We start from the raw sequence: 20,482 nt of genomic DNA on the forward strand, positions 1-20,482 counted from the left end.
GACTTGCCCAGAGTCACACAGCTAGTGAGTGTTATGTGTCTGAGGTTGGATTTGAACTCAGGTCCTCCTGACTCCAAGGCCAGAGCTCTATCCACTGCACCACCTAGCTGCCCCTCATATCTCTTCTTTGGACAATACTTATTCTTTGTGATTTTTCATTATTTACTTTTGATTTTTGTTCTTTTTTGTGGGTGGTTCTTTCCTTTTACATTATTGCAGTCATTGTATATATTGTTTTCTTGGCTCTTACTTTGCATCAGTTTGTATAGATCTTTCCATGTTTCTGTTCATCGCACACATCGTTTCTTACAGCATAGTAATGTTCTATTACAATTCATGTCCCTCAGTTTGTCTGGCCATTCCATAATCAATGGGCAGCTACTCTTTTTCTAATTCTTCTCCATTATAGAAAGTGCTGCTATAGTGACTTGTTTCTCTTTTGTTGTATGGGTCACTGTGAGTTGACTGTAAGCCCACCCTATTTCTCCCCTAGACTTTATTCTGTGGAATTGAATGGAAGTTATTTTCTCTCATTTATAGAGAGAGGCTGACCGCAACCAGGAGCTTATGACCCGTATCAAACAGCTCCAGGAGAGGGAGGTGGAAGCAGAGAATAAATTGAAGGAACAAACTGAAATCAATAGGTCATGTAAACAGGATCTGGACACGGCAAACAAGAAGCTCCAGGAGAAAGAGAACAAGTTAGCTGAAGCTAATCAGGTGAGTCTTTGAAAAGCATTAGAGATCACATTTCCAGATCATAGGAGTTACAATTGGAAGGAAACTTAAGGATCGTGTTTTTATTTCACAGAGAGTTGAAGCCAGGAGAGATTAATTCACTTTCTAAAAGTTACACAGGGACTGAGGGTCCCTGTGATCTTGTAGCTTTTTTTCTTTGGGGTGGGGGTAGAGGCTTCCATTTCTTCTGTGCATGTGATAGTTCTAGAGCACCAGGGACTCTAAAACTAGAGCAGATGCTATATTCATGCTTAAATGGCTCGTCAAAGACTTTGCTATTTTACAAGAAGGAGGTAAGACTGAGGACCCTTTTCATTGGTGTGTACAGTTATTGATTCTGAAGGGAGATAAAGGGAAGAGAAATCAAGGAAGGGAAAAGGTGATGGCAAGCCGTCTGTGTTCCTTCTAGCTCTTTTCTTGATGGCTATTTGGATGCTCCCTAAAGGTTATTTTTGTCTTGGCACCGAAAGGGAGTACATTTGACATTCATTTTTCAGAATAATTGTCAGTGTAAGAAGAACAAGACTGGAGGTGGGGGGTGATGTTGGCTTGGTGTGAATGAATGTGCACCGACTCTGCTTCTGTAGTCCTATTTCTCATGGATGTTATTTTTTCTTAGTTACTGTCTGTGTGATTCTTGCTTGTGGGTACACCTCTAAAACAGTCTAAGGATCATGGGGTAGAGAAACTGGTTCCTTGCAAAGGGAGCCAGTTCATTCTTTTGTTGCATATTCTGACTGAGAAGAATGCTTTTGACACTGCTGTGGGGGAGTAAATCATAAAAATGAGAATTCAAGTGACAGATTGAAAGTGATGGGCCTTTCTTTATTGCCTCTTGCTTTGGGGGAGGGGGCCTTACCAGTCTGCCTGGCCTTTTGGATGAGTGACTCTCCCTTTGTTTATCAGTGTTTGATATCACCACATTCTAGTTTAAGAATTGGTTAACTTGATGGTCTTGGCTTTTTTTTTCTTTTTCTACCCTCTTTCTTTTGGATCCAGACCATCTGTGAGTTAAAGGGGAAAATTTCTGATTTGCAGTGGAATATAATGAACCAGGAGATGCAAGTGAAGAACTTGGAATCCCAGAAGCAGGAGCTGATGGAGCAGTTAGATGTGCAGCACAAGTGAGTATAGCACAACAGCAGCCCTTTCAGGAAAAAGACAAAACAAAACCTGAAGGGGAAACTTCTTTCATGGATTTTGCTTTCTATTGGTTAAAGAAAGGCTTCTCTTTTTTTCTAGCTGTGCATGGTATAGATCTATGAAATTTTGGATGCTGCCATTGTATAAAAATTAATATAAGTTATTTTTTCATTCTAACTCACACGTATATATACCTGGTTCCTTCCCCAGCTGTTATAAATGAGCAAAGCCCACATGATTTACTGGAATGAGGTTATGGAAATCTTATAGTATATTTAAAGGAAAAGTTTAAGGTTAAATTATTGTTACTTATTGCATTAAGGATAACTGATCTTAAACTTAATCCTCTGTTTTCTTGATTAGTAAGTAGCTCCGTAGTCTAAAATCTAATATAGTTATGTAGTAGACTTGGATTTTTTGTTTTTTTTTCATTTTAAGATTCCACGAGTGTGAGAAATCAATAGAATTATAGAATGTCAGTAAGTCATTCAACAAGCATTTATTGAATACTATGTGTCAGGCACAGTGCTAAATGTTGAGGATACAAAGAAAGGGCAAAAAATGACATCCCTGCTCTCAAGCAATGTTCATTCTAAGAGAGGAGATAACATGGACTTTTAGAGATCATGAGATCTAGTTTAGCGCCCTCAGAAAGGGGAAGGGACTTGTTTATTGTCTGGAAAACAGGAGAGGGCAATTGTGTGCCTTGAGCAAATTTGCAAATGTTGTTATTCCCATTCTTTCCAAATTAAGGTATGAACAATTTTAATTCTTTTTTTTTCCAATTTCTTTTATTATTTAAAATTTTTTGATGAATTAATTTATTCACTTTAGTTTTTAATATTCCCTTCCATAAGATTTTGAGTTTTAGATTTTCTCCTCCTCCCTCTCCTCCCCCTTTCCCAAGACAGTGTACAGTCTACATATATATTCATATTGAACCTATTTTCACATTAGTCATGTTGTAAAGCAGAATTAGAACCAATGGGTGGAACCACGAGAAAGAAGAAATAAAACAAAACAAGAGAGGAAATAGCATAGTTCTTTCTCTGGATGCGGACAGCATTTTCCATCATGGGCCTTTTGGAGTTGTCTTAGATGCTTGCATTGCTGAGAAGAGCAAAAGTCTGTCAAAGTTAGTCATTGCACAATGTTGCTATTATTGTGTACAATGTTCTCCTGGTTCTGCTCACTTTACTCAGCATCAATTCATTTAAGTCTTTACAAGTTTTTCTGAAGTCTGCCTACTCATCATTTCTTATGGAACAATAGTATTTCATTACATTCATATACCATAATTTGTTCAGCCATTCCCCAGTTGATGGGCATCCCCTCAATTTCCAGTTCTTTGCCACCACAAAAAGAGCTGCTGTAAATATTTTTGTATATGTGGGTCCTTTTCCCATTTTTATAATATCTTTGGGATGTAGACCTAGAAGTGGTATTGCGGGGTCAAAGCATATGCACAACTTTATAGCGCTTTGTGTATAGTTCCAAATTGCTTTCCAAAATGGTTGGATCAGTTCACAACTCCACCAACAATGCAATAGTATCCAATTTTCCCACATCTTCAACATTTATCATTTTCCTGTTTTGTCATGTTAGCCAATCTGATAGGTGGTACCTTAGAGTTGTTTTAATTTGCATTTCTCCATTCAATAGTAATTTAGAGCATTTTTTCATATGACTATAGATAACTTTAATTTCTTCATCTGAAAACTGCCTGTACATATCCTTTGACTATTTATCAATTGGGGAATGACTTGTATTCTTATAAATTTGAATCAGTTCTCTATATATTTTAGAAATGAAGCCTTTATCAGAGACACTGTCTATAAAAATTGTTTCCCAGCTTACTGTTTCCCTTCTAATAAACAGTTTTACTTCTTAAACAGTGGTTTACTTCAGTTTAGGCAAGTAGAAGCACAACCAGCTTAGTTTACATGTAAGTGCAGTCACAAATTAGTGATTCTAACTTCTCCTTTTATCAGTGAATTTGTACCCGTTGAAGAACCTTTAAAATTAAAGTGATTTGCATTTTTTTATTAAGTGGAAAGAAGATTTGACAACTAATCTTATGCCATTGATGATTCTATATCATTTAAAATTATTTTAAGTTTACTGAAGCCCCTTTTACATTACTGTTTTAAAAAAAATTTGGATAGCATCCATAAAGAGTATACTTCTGGATTAGCTGACAAACGTTGAGCTGCTGCTGTTTCTACCTAGCTCAACATTACTAAACAGAATTTTAGCATGTCAAAATTTTAGTTAAATTTCACAACTAAATTACTTGCAACCCTTTATAATTCCATCCATTCCAGAATTCAAAAGCCATTGTGGTTTCTTGCAAATTTTCACCTTTGTGAATGCATTGCTTTAACATCACATTAGAGGACCAGCATGTTTCAGAGTGAGTGACCTTTAAGAGATGTCTGTAATTTGTTAATTAAAATTTTCTTCTGGGTGGTGGTACTTGAAAGGAATTGAAAATCTTTTTTATTAGTCTGCAAAATTCAAGAACTACCTTATTTAAAGAAGCTGCATTCCTATTTATTTCCTTCATTAAAACCTGTGTGATACTATGTTACAAATTTGTTTTTCCAAAGAGCATTTTGTTGTTCTTTATTTGTCTTTACTCACTGTAACTAGAGTAAAGGATATCATTAAAGAAATGTATGATCAATAAAGATGGACTTGACACATGATGAGAGCAATGGTTAACTTGCATGCTTCACTGGTCCTTGAGATGTGAAGAGAATAAGGAAGGTCCTGAACACACTGTATGAGGCCCCCAAGCTTATGGGAAGACATGGACAAATGTTGTACAGAGGGAGGGCTAGGTCTGCATCGATGGAAGGAATATATACATACATACGTTACTGGGATTGTGGATTATTTTACTATTTGAGTATTTGCCATAATGTTATAACCTCAACCTCATGTATTTTTATTATCAATCTCAAATGAAAGTAATTTATGAAGGATATTTTGTGCCAATCCAATTTTGTGACAGTACATTGTATATATATGAAATGTTCATGGAGAATCCTTTCATTGACATTATTGACGTGGAAGTGTTGGACTCATCTTCTGGGATACAGCATCATAAGTATAGTTGAATAACAAACATTTTTGAGAAATGATTTCAGCTTAAATATCATTGACCCACAAACCAATAATTCAGTTTTGGATTTTATTATATAAGTAGTTCATAGGAAAATTGTTTTGTTTTGAAATTGAAGTGATTGAAAATGATTTCTTTTTGTGTTTTGTTGTGGTTATCAGTAAACTCAATAAGTAGCAAGAAAGCCCTCATTATTCATACTTCTAATTTTACAGTCAGAACTGCTGATTTTTTTTTTGCACAAAAAAGAATGGGCTCTGAAATGCATTTGAGCATTTCCTGTTACTTTTGATTAGATTGACTGATGAATATCATCATCAATAAAGTGCCCTTTCACTTTTTTTCATTGATTTCTTCTATTAAAAAAAAAAGGTATTCCAATGATTTCTCTTTACTTATTCTTAGGTGTAAGTTTTTATTTCTTGGTGACAGTAATAGATATCTTTTTTTGGGGAGCAATAGCACATTATTCTATATGTTGAAGAGAATGCAAGGAAAACAAAATTATGATTTGGTATATGATGTATTACCCAGCCAGGCTTTGTTAAATTTATAATGAAAGGTCACTTGTTAAGACCATTAACCAGTAAAGCAGGGATTCTTAACCTGGCATCCATGAACTCATTAAAATATATTTCAATAACTGTATTTCAGTCTAACTGTTTTTCTTTATAATCCTATGTATTTTATTTTATGCACTTAAGAACATTATTCAGGGATGAGGTCCATAGGTTTCACCAGATGGCAGAAGGGTACATGGCAGTCAGGTTAAGAATCCTTGCTTACAGCAAGTGACAGTCATTCATCATCCTGTCTCACTTTGAAATTGGGAAATAGACATCTTTATTGTGGTCAGGGCCATGTTCTGATGGGTATCACCTGATTTAATCATTAATATTTTTTTAAGAATGAGAGAATCTTTTAAGCTTACCAGTATCTCTTAATTCTCCAGAATGATCAAATCTTGAGAATGGTCTCCTGGCTTCCTTTAAAAAGAAGCCATCACTTCGTGAATTTTTTTTTCCTTTTTACTTAGTGAAATACCGATAGCTAGATGTCTAAGCCCTTGTTTTTGACTATTGGATGTATAGAAAATTCCTGAATTTCAGAGTTGTATATATTAAAAGTGTAATACTTTTCAGTTTTTCCAGTGACTCATGTATCTGTAGTTAACCCATTCCTTTATTGCTGTAGTGATAGGATCATTGCTGGGCCTCTTCCAGCTTTTTTCTGAAGTCCAGCTCTAGACTGTTTTTATTTTACTTTAAGTCCAATAAAAATATCCATATATGAAAGACAGGAAGTAATTAATTTAACTTTGCCTTGCCTACTTTGTAAATAATTAAGTGTGACAATTTTTTTTGTGACTACAAAGCACCCTATTTTAGAGCCTCGACTTCTTAACTCCTCTAGTTTGTATTCAGAAATACTAGTCATCTTTTGATAGCCAGAAATAAATACTTTGATTTATGACTGCCCTTATTTTATTGTTAGTAATGATCAGGTGACAGGTCAGTAACGGTGAATTGGTTATTGACAACATCATGGTATTTGCTTTCCTAATTACTTCACATCCATGGATAGTGCTTGGAAAGAGGAAAAAATGCAGATCAACACAACTGGAACTGAAAACCATCAATCACTTTTTTCTTTAATAAAAGCACTATACTATATCGATTTCTAGATATAGGGTCTATACTTATTATACTCCACTGAACATAGCAATTCTCTTCTGCTACTAGAATATAGATTACAATAAAGTACAAATTACAAAAGCATTTGGATTGCCTCATTAGGTGGTGTGGTAGGAATAGCATTTGTTTTATATTGTCTGGGATGGTTTCTTTTTAAAGGAGACAAGGAGGCCATTCTTAGGATTTGCTCATTCTGGAGAATTAAGGGATATGAAAAGTCTAGCCAGTGGGCAATGGGTGTTCCTGAGATATGGTATGGTTCTTGGTTGGGCCCAACTCAAGCCATTCCAGTGATTCCAGCTCAACACTGTAACAAGCATCTGTTGAACAGTAACATACCTTCCAAGGCACATATCAATGAAAGCAATAGCCTTTATCTAGAATTCAATTTGCCTATCAAATGCCACCAATTTTGAGCAACAGATACTTGGAGTTGTCACTGTAACACATATGGATTGCATAATAACAGATGTCACAAGTGTTGTATTTTGTTACAGTGTTGAATTGGAATCACTGGAATGGCCTGAGGTGGGCCCAGCCTAGAGCATTTGGGGTTAGTCAGGATGGCAGTGACTTCGTGGATAATTTTGTGGTTGAAATTGATAATGTGGAGGAAATGGAACCTCCAGTCATTGAATGGCCAGATACAGGAGGCTTGGTACCCTGTGGTTGTACCAATTTTTAGGATAAGAGGAACCTTCTAAATAGGATAAGGATAAGGCCCTCACCTGCAGCCTGACAGATGCATGAGGAGCTTGGCAGGGAGAGTAAAAACATTTTACTCTAAGAATACTAAGCCCTTGTACTCTTTACTTCTTACTAACACTTTTAGAAAAATTGAATCCTTTGTAAAAGAGAAATGAAAACAGTATGTGCATTCAGCAGTTAGAGACAGATGAATATGCTTTTTTTTTTTAAGGATTGTGTCTTGAGGTCAGAAGGGTACTGTATGGACCTAGTAACAGCACAAGTGAAGAGAGAACTCGTCATTGGTCAAAGACCAGTAGGCTACAGGCAGAAAACAACCAGGAGTTTTGCTGGAGAATGTGTTGAATTCTACTTAGATGAGAATGATAAGGGAATAAAATGGGAGAGAAGTGAGGATGAGAATTAGACATTGCCAGGGGTAAGAGTGCCTTGGGTCTACTCTGGGGTATTACTGTCCTCTGGGGTGAGGTGACTTCCTTCACGGGGGAGTTGGAAGGTATGTGGCTTTTCACTACCATAGAATTTGAGGGGTTTCAGGAGAAGTTTTAACAATAGCCTAAGGAGTCAGTTTAAAAAGTGCTAGTGGGAATCTTGTCTAAACAGCCTAATGAACATCAGTTTAATAAAGGGTTAGTGGGAGCCAATGTAGAGCTTCTCTGGCCTGCAGAGTTCCATTGTCCTGGGGTGCTTACCACTGATGGACTCTTGCAATGCCTGTTAAATCACTTAGAGGCAATTGTCTTTTGTCTGTTGGTGCCTAAATCAGGAAGATTGGTATAAATGTGTAAAAATGAATTGCCTCTGCAATTTCCCAATGCTTAGCAAGGAAGAGGTTGAAATTCCTAAAAGAAATGCATTTGGCAAACTGTACCTGTGCTGTTCCCATCCTCCTTTTTTTCCCCTTGATCAAACTGTATGTTTTAATTTAAAAATTCTTTTTCAATTAAGAAGCATTTATTTCATCTTCCGTCCTTCTGTCCCCATCCACTGGTAAAAGAAAGAAAAACAAAACCTATATAATATGCACATCAAGGAAAACAAATCCTCATGTTGACCACGTCCAAGAAAAGTGTGTCTTATTTTGCGTATTTAGTCCATCACCTCTGTCAGGATGTGGGTGCCATTCTGGAATCATGGTTGGTCATTGTATTGATTTCATATTTCTTAGGTCTTTCAAAATTGTTTTTGCAATAATGTTGTTAGAGTATAAATTCTTCTCTTGGGTCTGCTTCCTTCACTCTGTGTCAGTTCATACTGACATAGGTCTTCCTAGCTTTTCCTGAAACTATCCCTTTCATTATTTCTTATGGTACAGTAGTTATTTCATTACACTTTATTTCATAATTTGTTGAGCTTTCCCTGGTTGATGGACCTCCCCTCAGTTTCCATTTTTTTACCATCACAAAATGAGCTTTTATAAGTATTTTTGTACATCTAGGTCCTTTTTCTTTTTCTTTGATCTCTTTGGGGTTATAGGATTAGTAGTAGTATCACTAGGTCAAAGGGTATATACCATGTAGTAACAATCAAATAGACACTCTGAGGATGATGGCAAGAGGTACTTTTCCCATAGCCATGTTAGGTAGGTTGTAGGTGATACCTAGTGATAGCCTCCCTAAGGGGCTTTGGATGTAGCTTCTGAAGCATGGTTTGAAAAGATGATTTATTATTAGCCTGTGGAATTTAGCAACCCCTAAAATGGTATCCTGATATCTGAAATTAAGGCAGTAAGGATCTTTCTGCCCCACTGAAAGTTAAGACGTTTTGCAAAGCCCCCATCCAGATGAGTTGGATGAGCCAGCTAAATCTTTGTATCTGTACTTAAGGGACTCTTAGGGACCCTCGAGGGCTGAAGTGCCCCTGAGGCTCAGGCTGCTTTAGCTGCAGGACCACTTAGTGATTGGAGGGCATATGCCTGAGTTAAGTTGACTTGGAAAGGGGAAGAGGCACCAGATATTTAAGGGGATGCAGGATAGAGGCAACCCGCTTACCATCATACTGAGAGACTCTCAGTGGGTCCGAAGGGACACTACAGTGTTCCCCAGGGGTTTGGTAGAAGACTACCAGGGGCATCCTTGCTGGGTTGGAAGTAGGCTTCCAGGGTCACAACTGGGGCTAACCAGGATATTTTTGGATGGATATTTTTACTACTTGGGAGTCAGTACCTGTATGAGTGCTTATGGCAACTCCTGTTCTGGTTATTATGCGTAGAGACAAACAGAAACCTTTGAAGTCATCTGAGCCATCTTGCCTACTTAATACTAACCAGTATTGGGTCCCTGGGTGGAAGGATGTGAATAGTCTTAATGTGAAATATAGTTTTTCTTACTGATGGAGATGAAGGAGGTTGGAATACTTCATCATACAGAGTCCCCTTATAATAACATGTGTGGCCAGTGAAGAAGATAGATGTTACCTGGAACTTTGTATTAGATTACAGGAAACTGAATAAAGTTGTTCTCTCAATTTCAATCACTGTGACTGGTTTTGATATTGTAAACATGTGGACCAGGTAGCCCATGCATTGGATGAATTCTTTTTCTTTTTTCTTTTTTTTTTGCTTTTTTGGTGAGGCAGTTGGGGTTAAGTGACTTGCTCAGGGTCACACAGCTAGTAAGTGTTAAGTGTCTGAGGCTGTATTTGAACTCAGGTCCTCCTGACTCCAAGGCCAGAATTCTATTCACTGCGCCACCTAGCTGCCTCATGGATGAATTCTTATAATCTTGCCATAAGCTATTTCTCTATGCTCATGACTGAGAGTAGTCCAGAGTAGTTTGATTTTATTTGGAAAGGAGTTCCAGTTTACTGTCTCTGTCCTTCCTTATCCTTGTCTTCTCTTTCATATTGCTGACGTCGAAAAGAACTATGTTTCTTGAAGGCACTGATGTCCACCACTCTTTTGATGATATAATATTGACCAAGCCCTAGATCTGTTGGTGACTCATGTTAAGTATAGAGCGGGGGAGATTAACCTTATGAAAATTCTTGGCCCAGCTTGCTTAGTTAAATTTTTGGACTAAGGGAAAGCCAGGTGATATAGTCCATAATAAGATAATTTTCTTCCACAATTGAAAAGTAACCTCAGGTGCTTATTTGATCATTTGGTTAGATAAACCTTATTCCCACCCTAGTTATTTTGTTGACCTCCATTTATTGAGTACCCATAAGCCTGCCTCTTAAGTAGGACCCAGAACAGGTTGTAGAATTAGAAGACCTAAAACAGTCTCTCTTCTCTCAGCAGGCTCTCTTCTATTGAATCCTTATCACTCTTAAGGGCCTATGTTTTTAGAGATCTGTGGTCATGAGGACCAGTCTGAATGGTACCTTTGTCAGGCACCAAGGGAAGGCCAGATTAAGTGATTGTAGATTTGTGGACCTGTCAGCTCCTTGAAGTGGCTACTTGTTGCAACACTTTTCAGAAGCAGTTGCTGGCCTCTTATTGGGCCCTAGTTGCTATTGAGATGCCAGGGGATCAAACCATTATCCTTTGTCCAAAATTGCCTTTTGTGAATTCCATGATGGAATATGGCTTTTCCAATAATATGAGTAGGACATAGGAAACTTCCATTGTTTAATGGGAATGTTATATTCAATAACATGCTTGTCTAAGGCCTGTGTGTGTGTGTGTGTGTGTGTGTAGGAGAGCATGTACACATGCTTAGTCCGCATCATGAATGGTGCCCTTTTTGCTATTGATATAGCCCTGCAATCTAGCCTCAGCGCTTTGTCTCTCCCGACAGTCCCAGAGACCTATGATTACTTGGCTCTTGAGGAAAGTCTTTTTGCTGTGCTCAGAAGGGGGATCGCTTTCTATTTCAATGATTTCTTGGATGTGCCCTTTAAGAAGGATGCACCTATGAGAATGAACAACTTTTAGGCATAGTCCTATTTGGCTCTGTTATTCCATCCCTGGTATGAAGTCAGCTGGCCCTTTAAGTTTTTCCCCTCAGAAGAATGTGAATGTGGGGGAAATGGTTCATGACCGTCTATTAAATTAGCAGGTCTCTTTTCCCCAGGATGATTTGGATAAATCCTTTCTAGAAAGGATTTAAAGGAAAAAGAGGTGAGATTGTTGAGAGGCATTTCATTTTCTAGTGACATGAGGAAGTGATAGTAAAACTGGCTTTATATCATTATGGGGGTTAGCCTGCTTGATTGTAGACCTATGTTCCTGGATGAAGGTGTTGGGGAGTGTTTGTGCAGCCTCCACAGAAGGTGGTGGAGGATGGGGTGGGGTAAGGGTAATCCCTTATCAGAGGCCGCCAAAGGGACAGGAATTTGTTAGGATCCCTAGGGAGGAGGCAGTTTTGCCTGGTGGACTGGTTGGTGGTACTTTACGGTGAATCTCAGTATCAATTTAGATCCTGGGGCAGCTTGCCTGCAAGATGCTTAGGGCCTCTCAGCCCTCCTGTTACAGATAATATTGACCCATGGTGCTGATTGGCGACTGTGTTGGAGTTCTTATTATTATTGTGTGTGCCTGATGTTTCCTGTTTACCTTTTTTTTTGGTTGCTTCCTTTTCTTTGAAGACATTGTCCCAGACAATACTTTTACTGCATGTACTGTGTTTTTTAGAGGACATTGATACTGTTGCAGGTTTTTTATCTTTCTTTTTTTTTTTTTTTTGGAAATGAATAGTGTTTATTAAGTATTTACTATGTGCAAAGCAGTCTGCTAAGTGCTGGGAATACAGATAGAAAAGTACAGCTCCCTCTTTTCAAACAGCTCACATTTTAAGGGGGAAGACAGCCTAGAAGGTTTCAACCCCAAGTCAGATGGAAAGGTCCCATGGTCCTTAGGGTGCTTAGCAAGCAGATGGTAGTGACTCTTCTTTGATATTATTTCCACTGTTAAAATTATGACACTTTCTGATGCCAAACTGTTTGACAGCACCAAGGACTTTGGTGGCAAGAACTTTCTTTTCTTGGTCTTCAGTAGCTGCGACTGTAGCACTTGCAGTAGTAATTGCCAGGCTGTACCTCCACAAGGGTTACTTTCCAGGATGATGACCAAGGGCACTGGGCTGGAAGCATTGCTATTGCCAAGGCTCTTGGGTTCAGGGTCCTGGGCTGTCTCCATGGGGATCTGAGGGAAGATGCTAATCAGTCAGTAAGTGTCTACTATGTGCCAGGAACTATGCTATGTGCTGGGGATACAAAAAGAAGGAAAATATAGTTCCTACCTTGAAGGAGCACAGAGTCAAACAGAATGTGGTGGTGGTTTGACTTGTCTAACATGTGCTGCCTCCTATCTCTCCCTCAGGGGTCCCTGCTGTTTCAGGTAGGCTGGCTTTTCTGCCCTGTGGTTGGTCATTGGTGGAGATGGCTGACTCTTTCTCCACAGGAATTGTTTCCTCAGATGATGGCTTCGAAGGCTGGACCTGGAAGCAAGACTGGTAGTCTAGGGATTGTGACTACTGTTAGGGCTCCTTTGCCTATCTATCTATTTGGTCAGTAGTTGCTACTGGTGCTGATGGGGAAGGTGGGCCCTCTCTCTACAGTAATTTTTCTTATCAATGATGGCTGTGGATGCTGGGCTAGAAGCAGATCTGGTGGTTTAGGGCTGGATTACTGCTATTCGCAAGGATTTGGGACTGAGGGGCCTTGGCTGTCTTCATCAGAATCTGAGGGGAGATAGTGGTCGAGGTGGTGGTGGTTTGATTTGCCTGGCATTTGCTCTTTACCTTGGGGTACCTTGCTGTTTCAGTGAGGCAGTCTTGCCTGTCCTGTGTGTGTATTTGTATTAATGTATCCAATGTGTATCCATTGGACTATGTTAGGTTTTTTTCTAAGGGCAGAGTTGTTTCAAGGTCAATTAAGTGGTAGAAAGTCCCCCGGAAGATTTTTGGGACCTTTCCACCAAGGGGATGGCATGTGGTAGAACCCGCATTTATTTTATGTGGCATGGAATGGTTTTCTTTTAAGAAGGCAAGGAAGCTTCCTTTGGATTTGGTTGATGTGAAAGTATGAAATTACCACCTTGTAGGGAGTGGTATTCTGAAGTCTGGTGTAATTTCCACTGCCCTGAAGGTTGTTGTTTTGTGTTGCTGCCCTGACAAATGTGAAGGTTGGGGAAATAGCATCTATTTTTAATAATTATATCCTTTTAAATCCTTTATTGTAACTTCTTTTTTTTTTTTGTATGTTGTGATTGATAGGTAGTATTTCATTACATTCTCATTGCAAGGCTGCATCCATGCCCTGAGCTTAGGCCATTGCTGAAGATGTGGCGTTTGACAGCCAGAGACAGCCATTTCCTTTCATTGTTTCATTTCTTGGAAGATTTCTTATTGTCCAGCTATGGCTTGAGTAATCATTGTAAAGTGTACAGATTAAGTAATGACATGCCATAAATAGGATTCTTTGGCATTAAAAACATGTGCATTTTTAAAATATTAAAAAGTATTCTGTTTTATACCCAGTAGCTGCTGCTTACCTTGCTTGCCCTTAGTCCTGGCTTTGCCAAAATCATACAAATTTTACTAATACACTTCTATGGAATGGACTTTCGTATTTGGAATGATGCTTAATTTGTGAAATGCTTTTGTATATTCATATGGTAACTCTCTTGTCTATTCAACAGAAAATGGCAGGAAGCCAGCCAGCGAGTCCTAGAGCTGCAAGAAAGCCAGTGTCTTATAGCTGACAATGAAAAGAAAATCAAAGTGAGTAGTATGTTGGTTTCTTCCTCCCTCCAAGTTAGGTAAAGGTGTTTTTGTTTTATAGACATTTCAGATGGTGGACCTGGTATTTTTTTTGGGGGGGGGGGGTTAGGCAGTGGGGTTAAGTGGCTTGCCCAGGGTCACACAGCTAGTAAATGTTATGTGTCTGAGGTCAGATTTGAACTCAAGTCCTCCTGAGTCCAGGGCTGGTGCTCTATCCACTGTGCCACCTAGTTGCTCCTGGACCTGGTATTTCTGAAGGACGATTCAGAAGTGTGTTTGAGGATGGGATGGTGTGGATACTCTAACTAGTTAGGTCTGTGTTAGATTGGGCCATCTCAAATATATGGTCCCTGGCTTCAGGTTAACTGCAGTTCCCTTAAATATATTGAGTAGCTCTTTGCTCAGAAAAATATGTAGTCAATTAACATGTCTTTTTGAAGGGAAGTAAAATGGTTGAGTTTTAATTTTATGGAATGCATGAATTTTGAGTCTGTGGCGACTGAGTTAAAGATCTGGTTAATGAAACCAAATTTGTAGTCTTTGATGGACCATTTACCTTTGTTTTACTAATAATCACACATTATACCTCTAACCCTATTGTGGCATTTAGAAATAAGTGGACAAGGTGTCTATAGCTGCATCCAGATAGAGACATCCCCATTGTTTAAAAAAGTCAAATATTGAGTCTATAGCACTAGGTGATTTTATGAAGTACAGCAAATTTCATTGTTATTAAAAAAGGAATTATGAGCAGGCTGTCAATGCTCCCATGTTCCATCTCTTTTGGGTCTCTGGTCTTCTTAGGAACTGGAGCAGAAGCTATCTCTGCAGGAGCAGGACGCTGCCATTGTGAAGAACATGAAGTCAGAACTTGTACGATTCCCAAAGATGGAGAGGGAAGTGAAGCACCTAAGGGAGGAAAATGTCTACCTGAGGTAAAGGGGGAAGAAAAAAACGGTCTGGTGCTAGCAGGACCCAAGAGCCTTTTGTTTCTCTAATTAATATTTAAATTTCCTAGAATCTCAGATAGGACCTCGACGGTCACCTGGTCTTATCCGTCCCAGCTTAGGAGCTCCTCTTCAACCCCTAGATAAGTGTTTAAGTGTGGTCTCTGCTTGAAGATTTCCAGTGATGAGAAACTCACTACCTCCTGAGGTAGCCCATATCACTTTTAGACAGTTCTCGTCATTAGGAACAGAAATCTGCCTCCCTTAATATCCTGTTCATTGTTACTAATTCTGTTCTCTAGGGTCAAGAAAAACTAGTTTAATTTTCTTCCACATTTTAATCCTTCAAATACTTGAAGACAGCTACCATGTCCTCCCTCAGACTCCTCACCCCAGGCCAACCGTCAGAGTCATCCTTGATTTTTTCCTCTCTCTCGTCACCCACATCTAATCAGTTGTCATGTCTATTAGATTATGTCTTCTCTGGGTCTTGTGTCTGTTTCCCCTTCTTTATTCACCAGTGTACACCCTAGTTAAGGCCCTGAAACACTGCTCTCCTGGACTATTGCTAAAGCCTTCTAATTGTACTTTATGTATGATAGACACTTAAATGCTTGTTGAATTGAATTAGTGTTCTTTCTTCTAGTGTCTTTCCCCTCTAATTCATCTTCTTCACTGCTGCAAAAATCATCTTCCTAAGGCACAGGGAGAGAGAATAGAATAAAATAAGGCATCTCACTGTCCTGCTCTGTGATAAAATAGAAACATCTCATTCTGACATTAGAAATATTCTGCAGTCTGACTACTTCCCTAATTCATTTCATATTTATTTCTTTCTTCACAAATTCTGCATTCTAACCTAAATGGCCTATTTGCAATTCCCTGAACCCTGCATTCACATTCCTTTATTTTTGCCTTCATGCATGCACGCTCCCACATCTGAACAGTCCCCATCATCCTCAGCTTTACCTCTTAGAATGGCTTGTGGCTTTCTAGTCTTAGCCTTGGTGCCTCCTCCTATGTGAACGCTGGGGTGGCCTCCATCTCCAGTTGTCAGTGCTTGTCTGTTTTCATCTGTATATATAAGTTGTGTCCTCTCCAGTAAATGGAGGCCAGGAATTGTTTGGTTTCTTTTTTGTGTCCCTAGCACCAGGTATAATGCCTTGTACCTAGTAGGTGCTTAATGCATGTTTGTTGAATTAAAATCTGTTCCTTCATCCAAGTAATGATAAAAGTATGAACCAAGCAAGGCCAAGGACATAGTACAGTGGCACTCCACCAGAAAAAATCATGTTGATTTTATTTACACTGTTGTCAGTCTTTCTATTTTTCTCTTTTTTTTCTTTCCTTGTGATCTAGTAATATTATGTTACATTTACATACCATTATTTATTCAATTATTCCTTAGTCGCTAGGCAAACATTTTTGTTTTTGAACTTTTTATTGCCATAAGTAATGCTGCTAATAACCTTTTTGTATCAGAGAGTTTTCTTTTTGTCAATAACTTGTTTGGGATGTAGTTCCAGAAATGGGATTATTTTTGCGTGTGGGAGGGGTATCAGAAGGTATAAACAATTGAATAACTTTATTACATAATTCCAAATTGTTTTCCTGAATAGTTGAAATAATTTACTGATTTATCATCAGTGGATTAGTAAGCCTATAACCCTTCCATCATTGAGTTTTTCTATGTTTCTGTAATTTTTATTATTTTAAGTGTGAGGTGAATCACAGTATCTAGATGGGACATTTAGTTCCACCACCTCATTTTATAGATAAGGATACCGAGGCCTATAGAGGTTAAGTGATTTGCCCAGAAGTCACTTACGTAGTAGTAAGGTCACAGAAATAGTAAGTGCCAGAACTAGGATTTGAATGCAGGTCCTCCAGTAGGATAGTTTTAATATGCATTTCTCTGATTATTAGTGGTTTTGGACATTTTAAAAAGGTGCTCATTTTTATTTTGTAGTTCTTTTGAAAGCTCTTTTGTTCATATCCTTTGATTACTTGTCTGTTGGGGAATTGCTGCTGAATTTAAAAATTTGTGTTAGTTCCTTATAGATTTTTGGTGTTTGGCTTTTAATAAGGTTATTAAGTGAACCTATTTTTTTTTTCCACCAGTCTAGTAGTCTTATTCTAGCTGCATTGATTTTATTTGTGTAAAAGGTTTTTAAAACTTGTTTTTATCAAAAATGTCTATTTTTGTCTTTTGTGACCTTTCATTTCCTTTGTCTGGGTATAAATTTTTCTCTTATTCATAATTATGAATAATATATTTTAGTGTTTTACCAATTTGAAATTTATTGTCATTGGAGATATGAAAGATGCTGACAACTTATTTTCCAAACTGTTTTCCAGCTCTCCCAGCAATTCTTTTGAATATGTAGTAGCTTGCAGTATATTTGTTTGTGCTGCTCCAGAGTTTGTTTTGAGGCATTATTTTAAAGTTTTTTGAAGGGTATTTTGGGAGAGCTCAGACAAGTCCTGACCTTTACTATGCCATTTTGGCTCCATCTACTTGGAATATATTTGTAAGAAACAAGTTATGAATGATATGAAAGTAATCAGACCCTACTAGAATGGCAAAGATTTGATAGGGAGAGTTAGTTTTCTAGACTAGGATGAGACCAAGTGCCCTCTGGATTGGTAGATGCTGCGCATTTGCTGATCAAGCCCAGGAGCTGGTTCAGGACGAAAGATTAGTTGCTTTATAAATGGTTGGTTGTTCTCTCCCTGCTGCCACCAGAGAAATGAAAGAGAACAATGGCTTGTTGAAAGAAGAAGTAGAAGGACTTCAAAGAAAACTGGAACGTCATGAGAAGATACAGGAAGATATGGTGGCCTTGGAATTGGAGAAGGAGGTGAGGATCTATGCTTAAGAAGCCTGCTGTCTGGTGAATATTGTTTCCTTACCTGCTTGTCTTAGCTTTCCTGAAGGACCTTAGGACCTTATGTCCAGTTTGATTTGTTTATTCAAACTGGCAATTTCCTTTTTTCCCCCCTTAAACCTTAATCTTTATTGTAATGTCTCTTCTAGTAGTGAGAATAAGAGAATGCAAGATATTCTTTCTTTGGAAGAGGTTTTTTTTTTCCATAATAGCATACATGGACTATAGTTTACTTCAGAATGGACCTTCTTTTGTAATATACATCAGGATTTTTGTCTGAGGATAGTTGTGTCGGTTTTAAAATCTTAAACTTGAAGAGACCCTTATTATTTTACATCTGCAATATGTGTGTGTGATAGATCTATTCATGGATGAACTTAATTACTTCTCCATGCAACTGCAGAGCAAAATTTTACAGAAGACATTCTTCATCATATTTTATTTTTCCACTTTGCTGGTGAAACTCTTAAGTTTTTATTAATGTCTTTTGTTTTTTATATCCTCATGGTATTCTCCATTATTTGTCCCAGGCTCCTAGAGAGCCATCCCATATAACAAATAATATTTTTTTTAAAGACAGAAAGAAAAGAGGAAAAACCAATCAATTCATTGAAAAAGTCTGAAAACAGGTGCTATGTGCAATACCTGTGGGCCTCCCACCTCTAAGAAGCCTGGGCTGGAAGTGTCCTCTTATATCTCTTCTTTCAAATCATGCTTTATCTTTATATTTTGCTATATTATCTAGTGATGCAATGAGGGGGAAAGAGACTAGAACCCATTCTGATTCAATCCTAGTTCTTTTTTCTTTTCATTCCTCTTTGATGATGTTTCATTCTATTAAGACTATTCACTTATATTAAGACTAGTTATGTGAAGTTTCTTGAGGTCAGGGGCCTATTGCAGTTGAAGAGCATATACTAAGTAACTGATGAATAGATTCACCTACTTGATTTTTTTTAGTTTGATTGTTAAAAATCTTAGCCTCCAACAAGATGGCAAAGTCATTATAATACTCTGACTTGGCGGCAGTGGGGTTCCATCCTCTTACAGTAATGGGAAGAACCTGTTTCTATTATTGTTTCTTCTGGGCCTAGGGATTTAAATCATACAGTGCGTTCCTCAGGTCATGAGAAAAAGAAAGAAGCTTGTGGGGCTAGGTTTTCTTTTTGGGTGGGTCGAGAGGAGGTCTTGGGGAGGCATGTTTGATTTCATCACTTGAATAGAGCTCCTAGGTAGGAACTTCCTCTGCTAGTTGAAATCTACACCTGCAATGCAACCTACAGAGAGAGTTGTGGCGGGGCATTGAGAGGTCAAGGGATTTGTCCAAGTCCCACAGTCCATATATGTCTAGGTAGGCCTTGAGTCTTGATGTTCTTGTCTTTGAGGCCATGTCTCTTTGCTACCCTATGCTGCCTTTAGTGGAGCAGCCATTGCTCATGATTCTGGGTTCTTTGGTTGGTTCATGGTTTTGCAGTAAGGGTCTAAGGCTATTTCTTGTTACTTTTTGCATTTTGGGATGTATATTTTCGGTTATGGGACTAGATAAGAATGAACCAGGGAAACATACATTGAAACTACAGCAGTTGGGAAAAAAACCTAATTATTTGCATTATTACTTATAATGTTTACCTTTTCCTAAGGAGGTAGGAGATTATAAAAAATAATGAAAAATAAAAATTTATTTACTCTCATATCTAGTCAACCCTTAGATTCAGGGAGCAGTTGTGATTTGGCCCTGAGTGTTATTGTGAATCAATATCCATCATGCTCTAATCATGAGACTACAAAGGATGTTGAATTTTAAGGGACATTGTTCCTGGAATTTGAGATGGAAGGAAACGGTTTTAATACATTATGATTTCTTTGACTTTTTAGAAACTTCTGGAAAAGCTGAAAAGCTGGGAGAGACTGGACCAAACTATGGGCTTAAATATCAGGTATGTAATAAATATGTGTGAAGTTATGCTGTCCCTTTTTTCAGTTTTCACAGCGTTTCTTTTGGAGAGCTATCCCTTGATTTCCCTGAATCAGGTTATCTTAAGAACCTGTCTTGATTTTAATTAATTTGTGTGTTAGTGTGTGACGTGGGGAGTTAATCATGACCTTTAAAGACAAATTCAATTTGAAGTGTCAGAATATTATAACTTTGAGAACATGAAGGTCCAAGTTAAAGGGTTGGTGCTAGGTAGCTACATGTTTTTTGGTACTAGCAGAAGTATAATAAATTCCATTTTAAAGTCTTTTTCATCAATTTGGGAATTTAAGGACAGAATTTGTAGCTTGTGATATTAGATATTTAAAAACCATAGAGTAAACATATTTTGACACTTCAGCATATATCGACTTTGATTTGTCTGTGATCTCAGAATATGGTACTCCAATGGTACAGATTGGTGAGGCACATTTATCATCCTGTGTGACGATTGTCTATGTCTTCCCATAATTTTTTCACATTGGGTCTAACCAACATTTTGCCTTCCTATGGTTCTCTTGACATTGCTACAACACCAATGGAGTTTGATTGATCACTCTTCTGGTTCAAAATGAGCATATCATTAATAACTTGGGAAAA

The 20,482-nt window shown here is 38.1% G+C and overlaps 1 protein-coding gene across 1 annotated transcript in view; it reads left to right on the forward strand.

Annotated features, from left to right (window-relative positions):
• Positions 1-20,482, forward strand: part of MAD1L1 (mitotic arrest deficient 1 like 1) — an 844,071-nt gene that overhangs the window by 19,237 nt on the left and 804,352 nt on the right. The window contains exons 4-9 of the mRNA XM_027875000.1: positions 541-720; positions 1,738-1,862; positions 13,994-14,075; positions 14,880-15,010; positions 17,769-17,883; positions 19,786-19,847. Of these exons, the coding sequence (XP_027730801.1) occupies positions 541-720; positions 1,738-1,862; positions 13,994-14,075; positions 14,880-15,010; positions 17,769-17,883; positions 19,786-19,847 (695 nt within the window). The remainder of the gene's footprint in view (positions 1-540; positions 721-1,737; positions 1,863-13,993; positions 14,076-14,879; positions 15,011-17,768; positions 17,884-19,785; positions 19,848-20,482) is intronic.

Source organism: Vombatus ursinus, unplaced genomic scaffold, assembly GCF_900497805.2.
Source record: "Vombatus ursinus unplaced genomic scaffold, bare-nosed wombat genome assembly UNPS02014807.1, whole genome shotgun sequence".
NCBI classification, from domain to species: Eukaryota; Metazoa; Chordata; class Mammalia; order Diprotodontia; family Vombatidae; genus Vombatus; species Vombatus ursinus.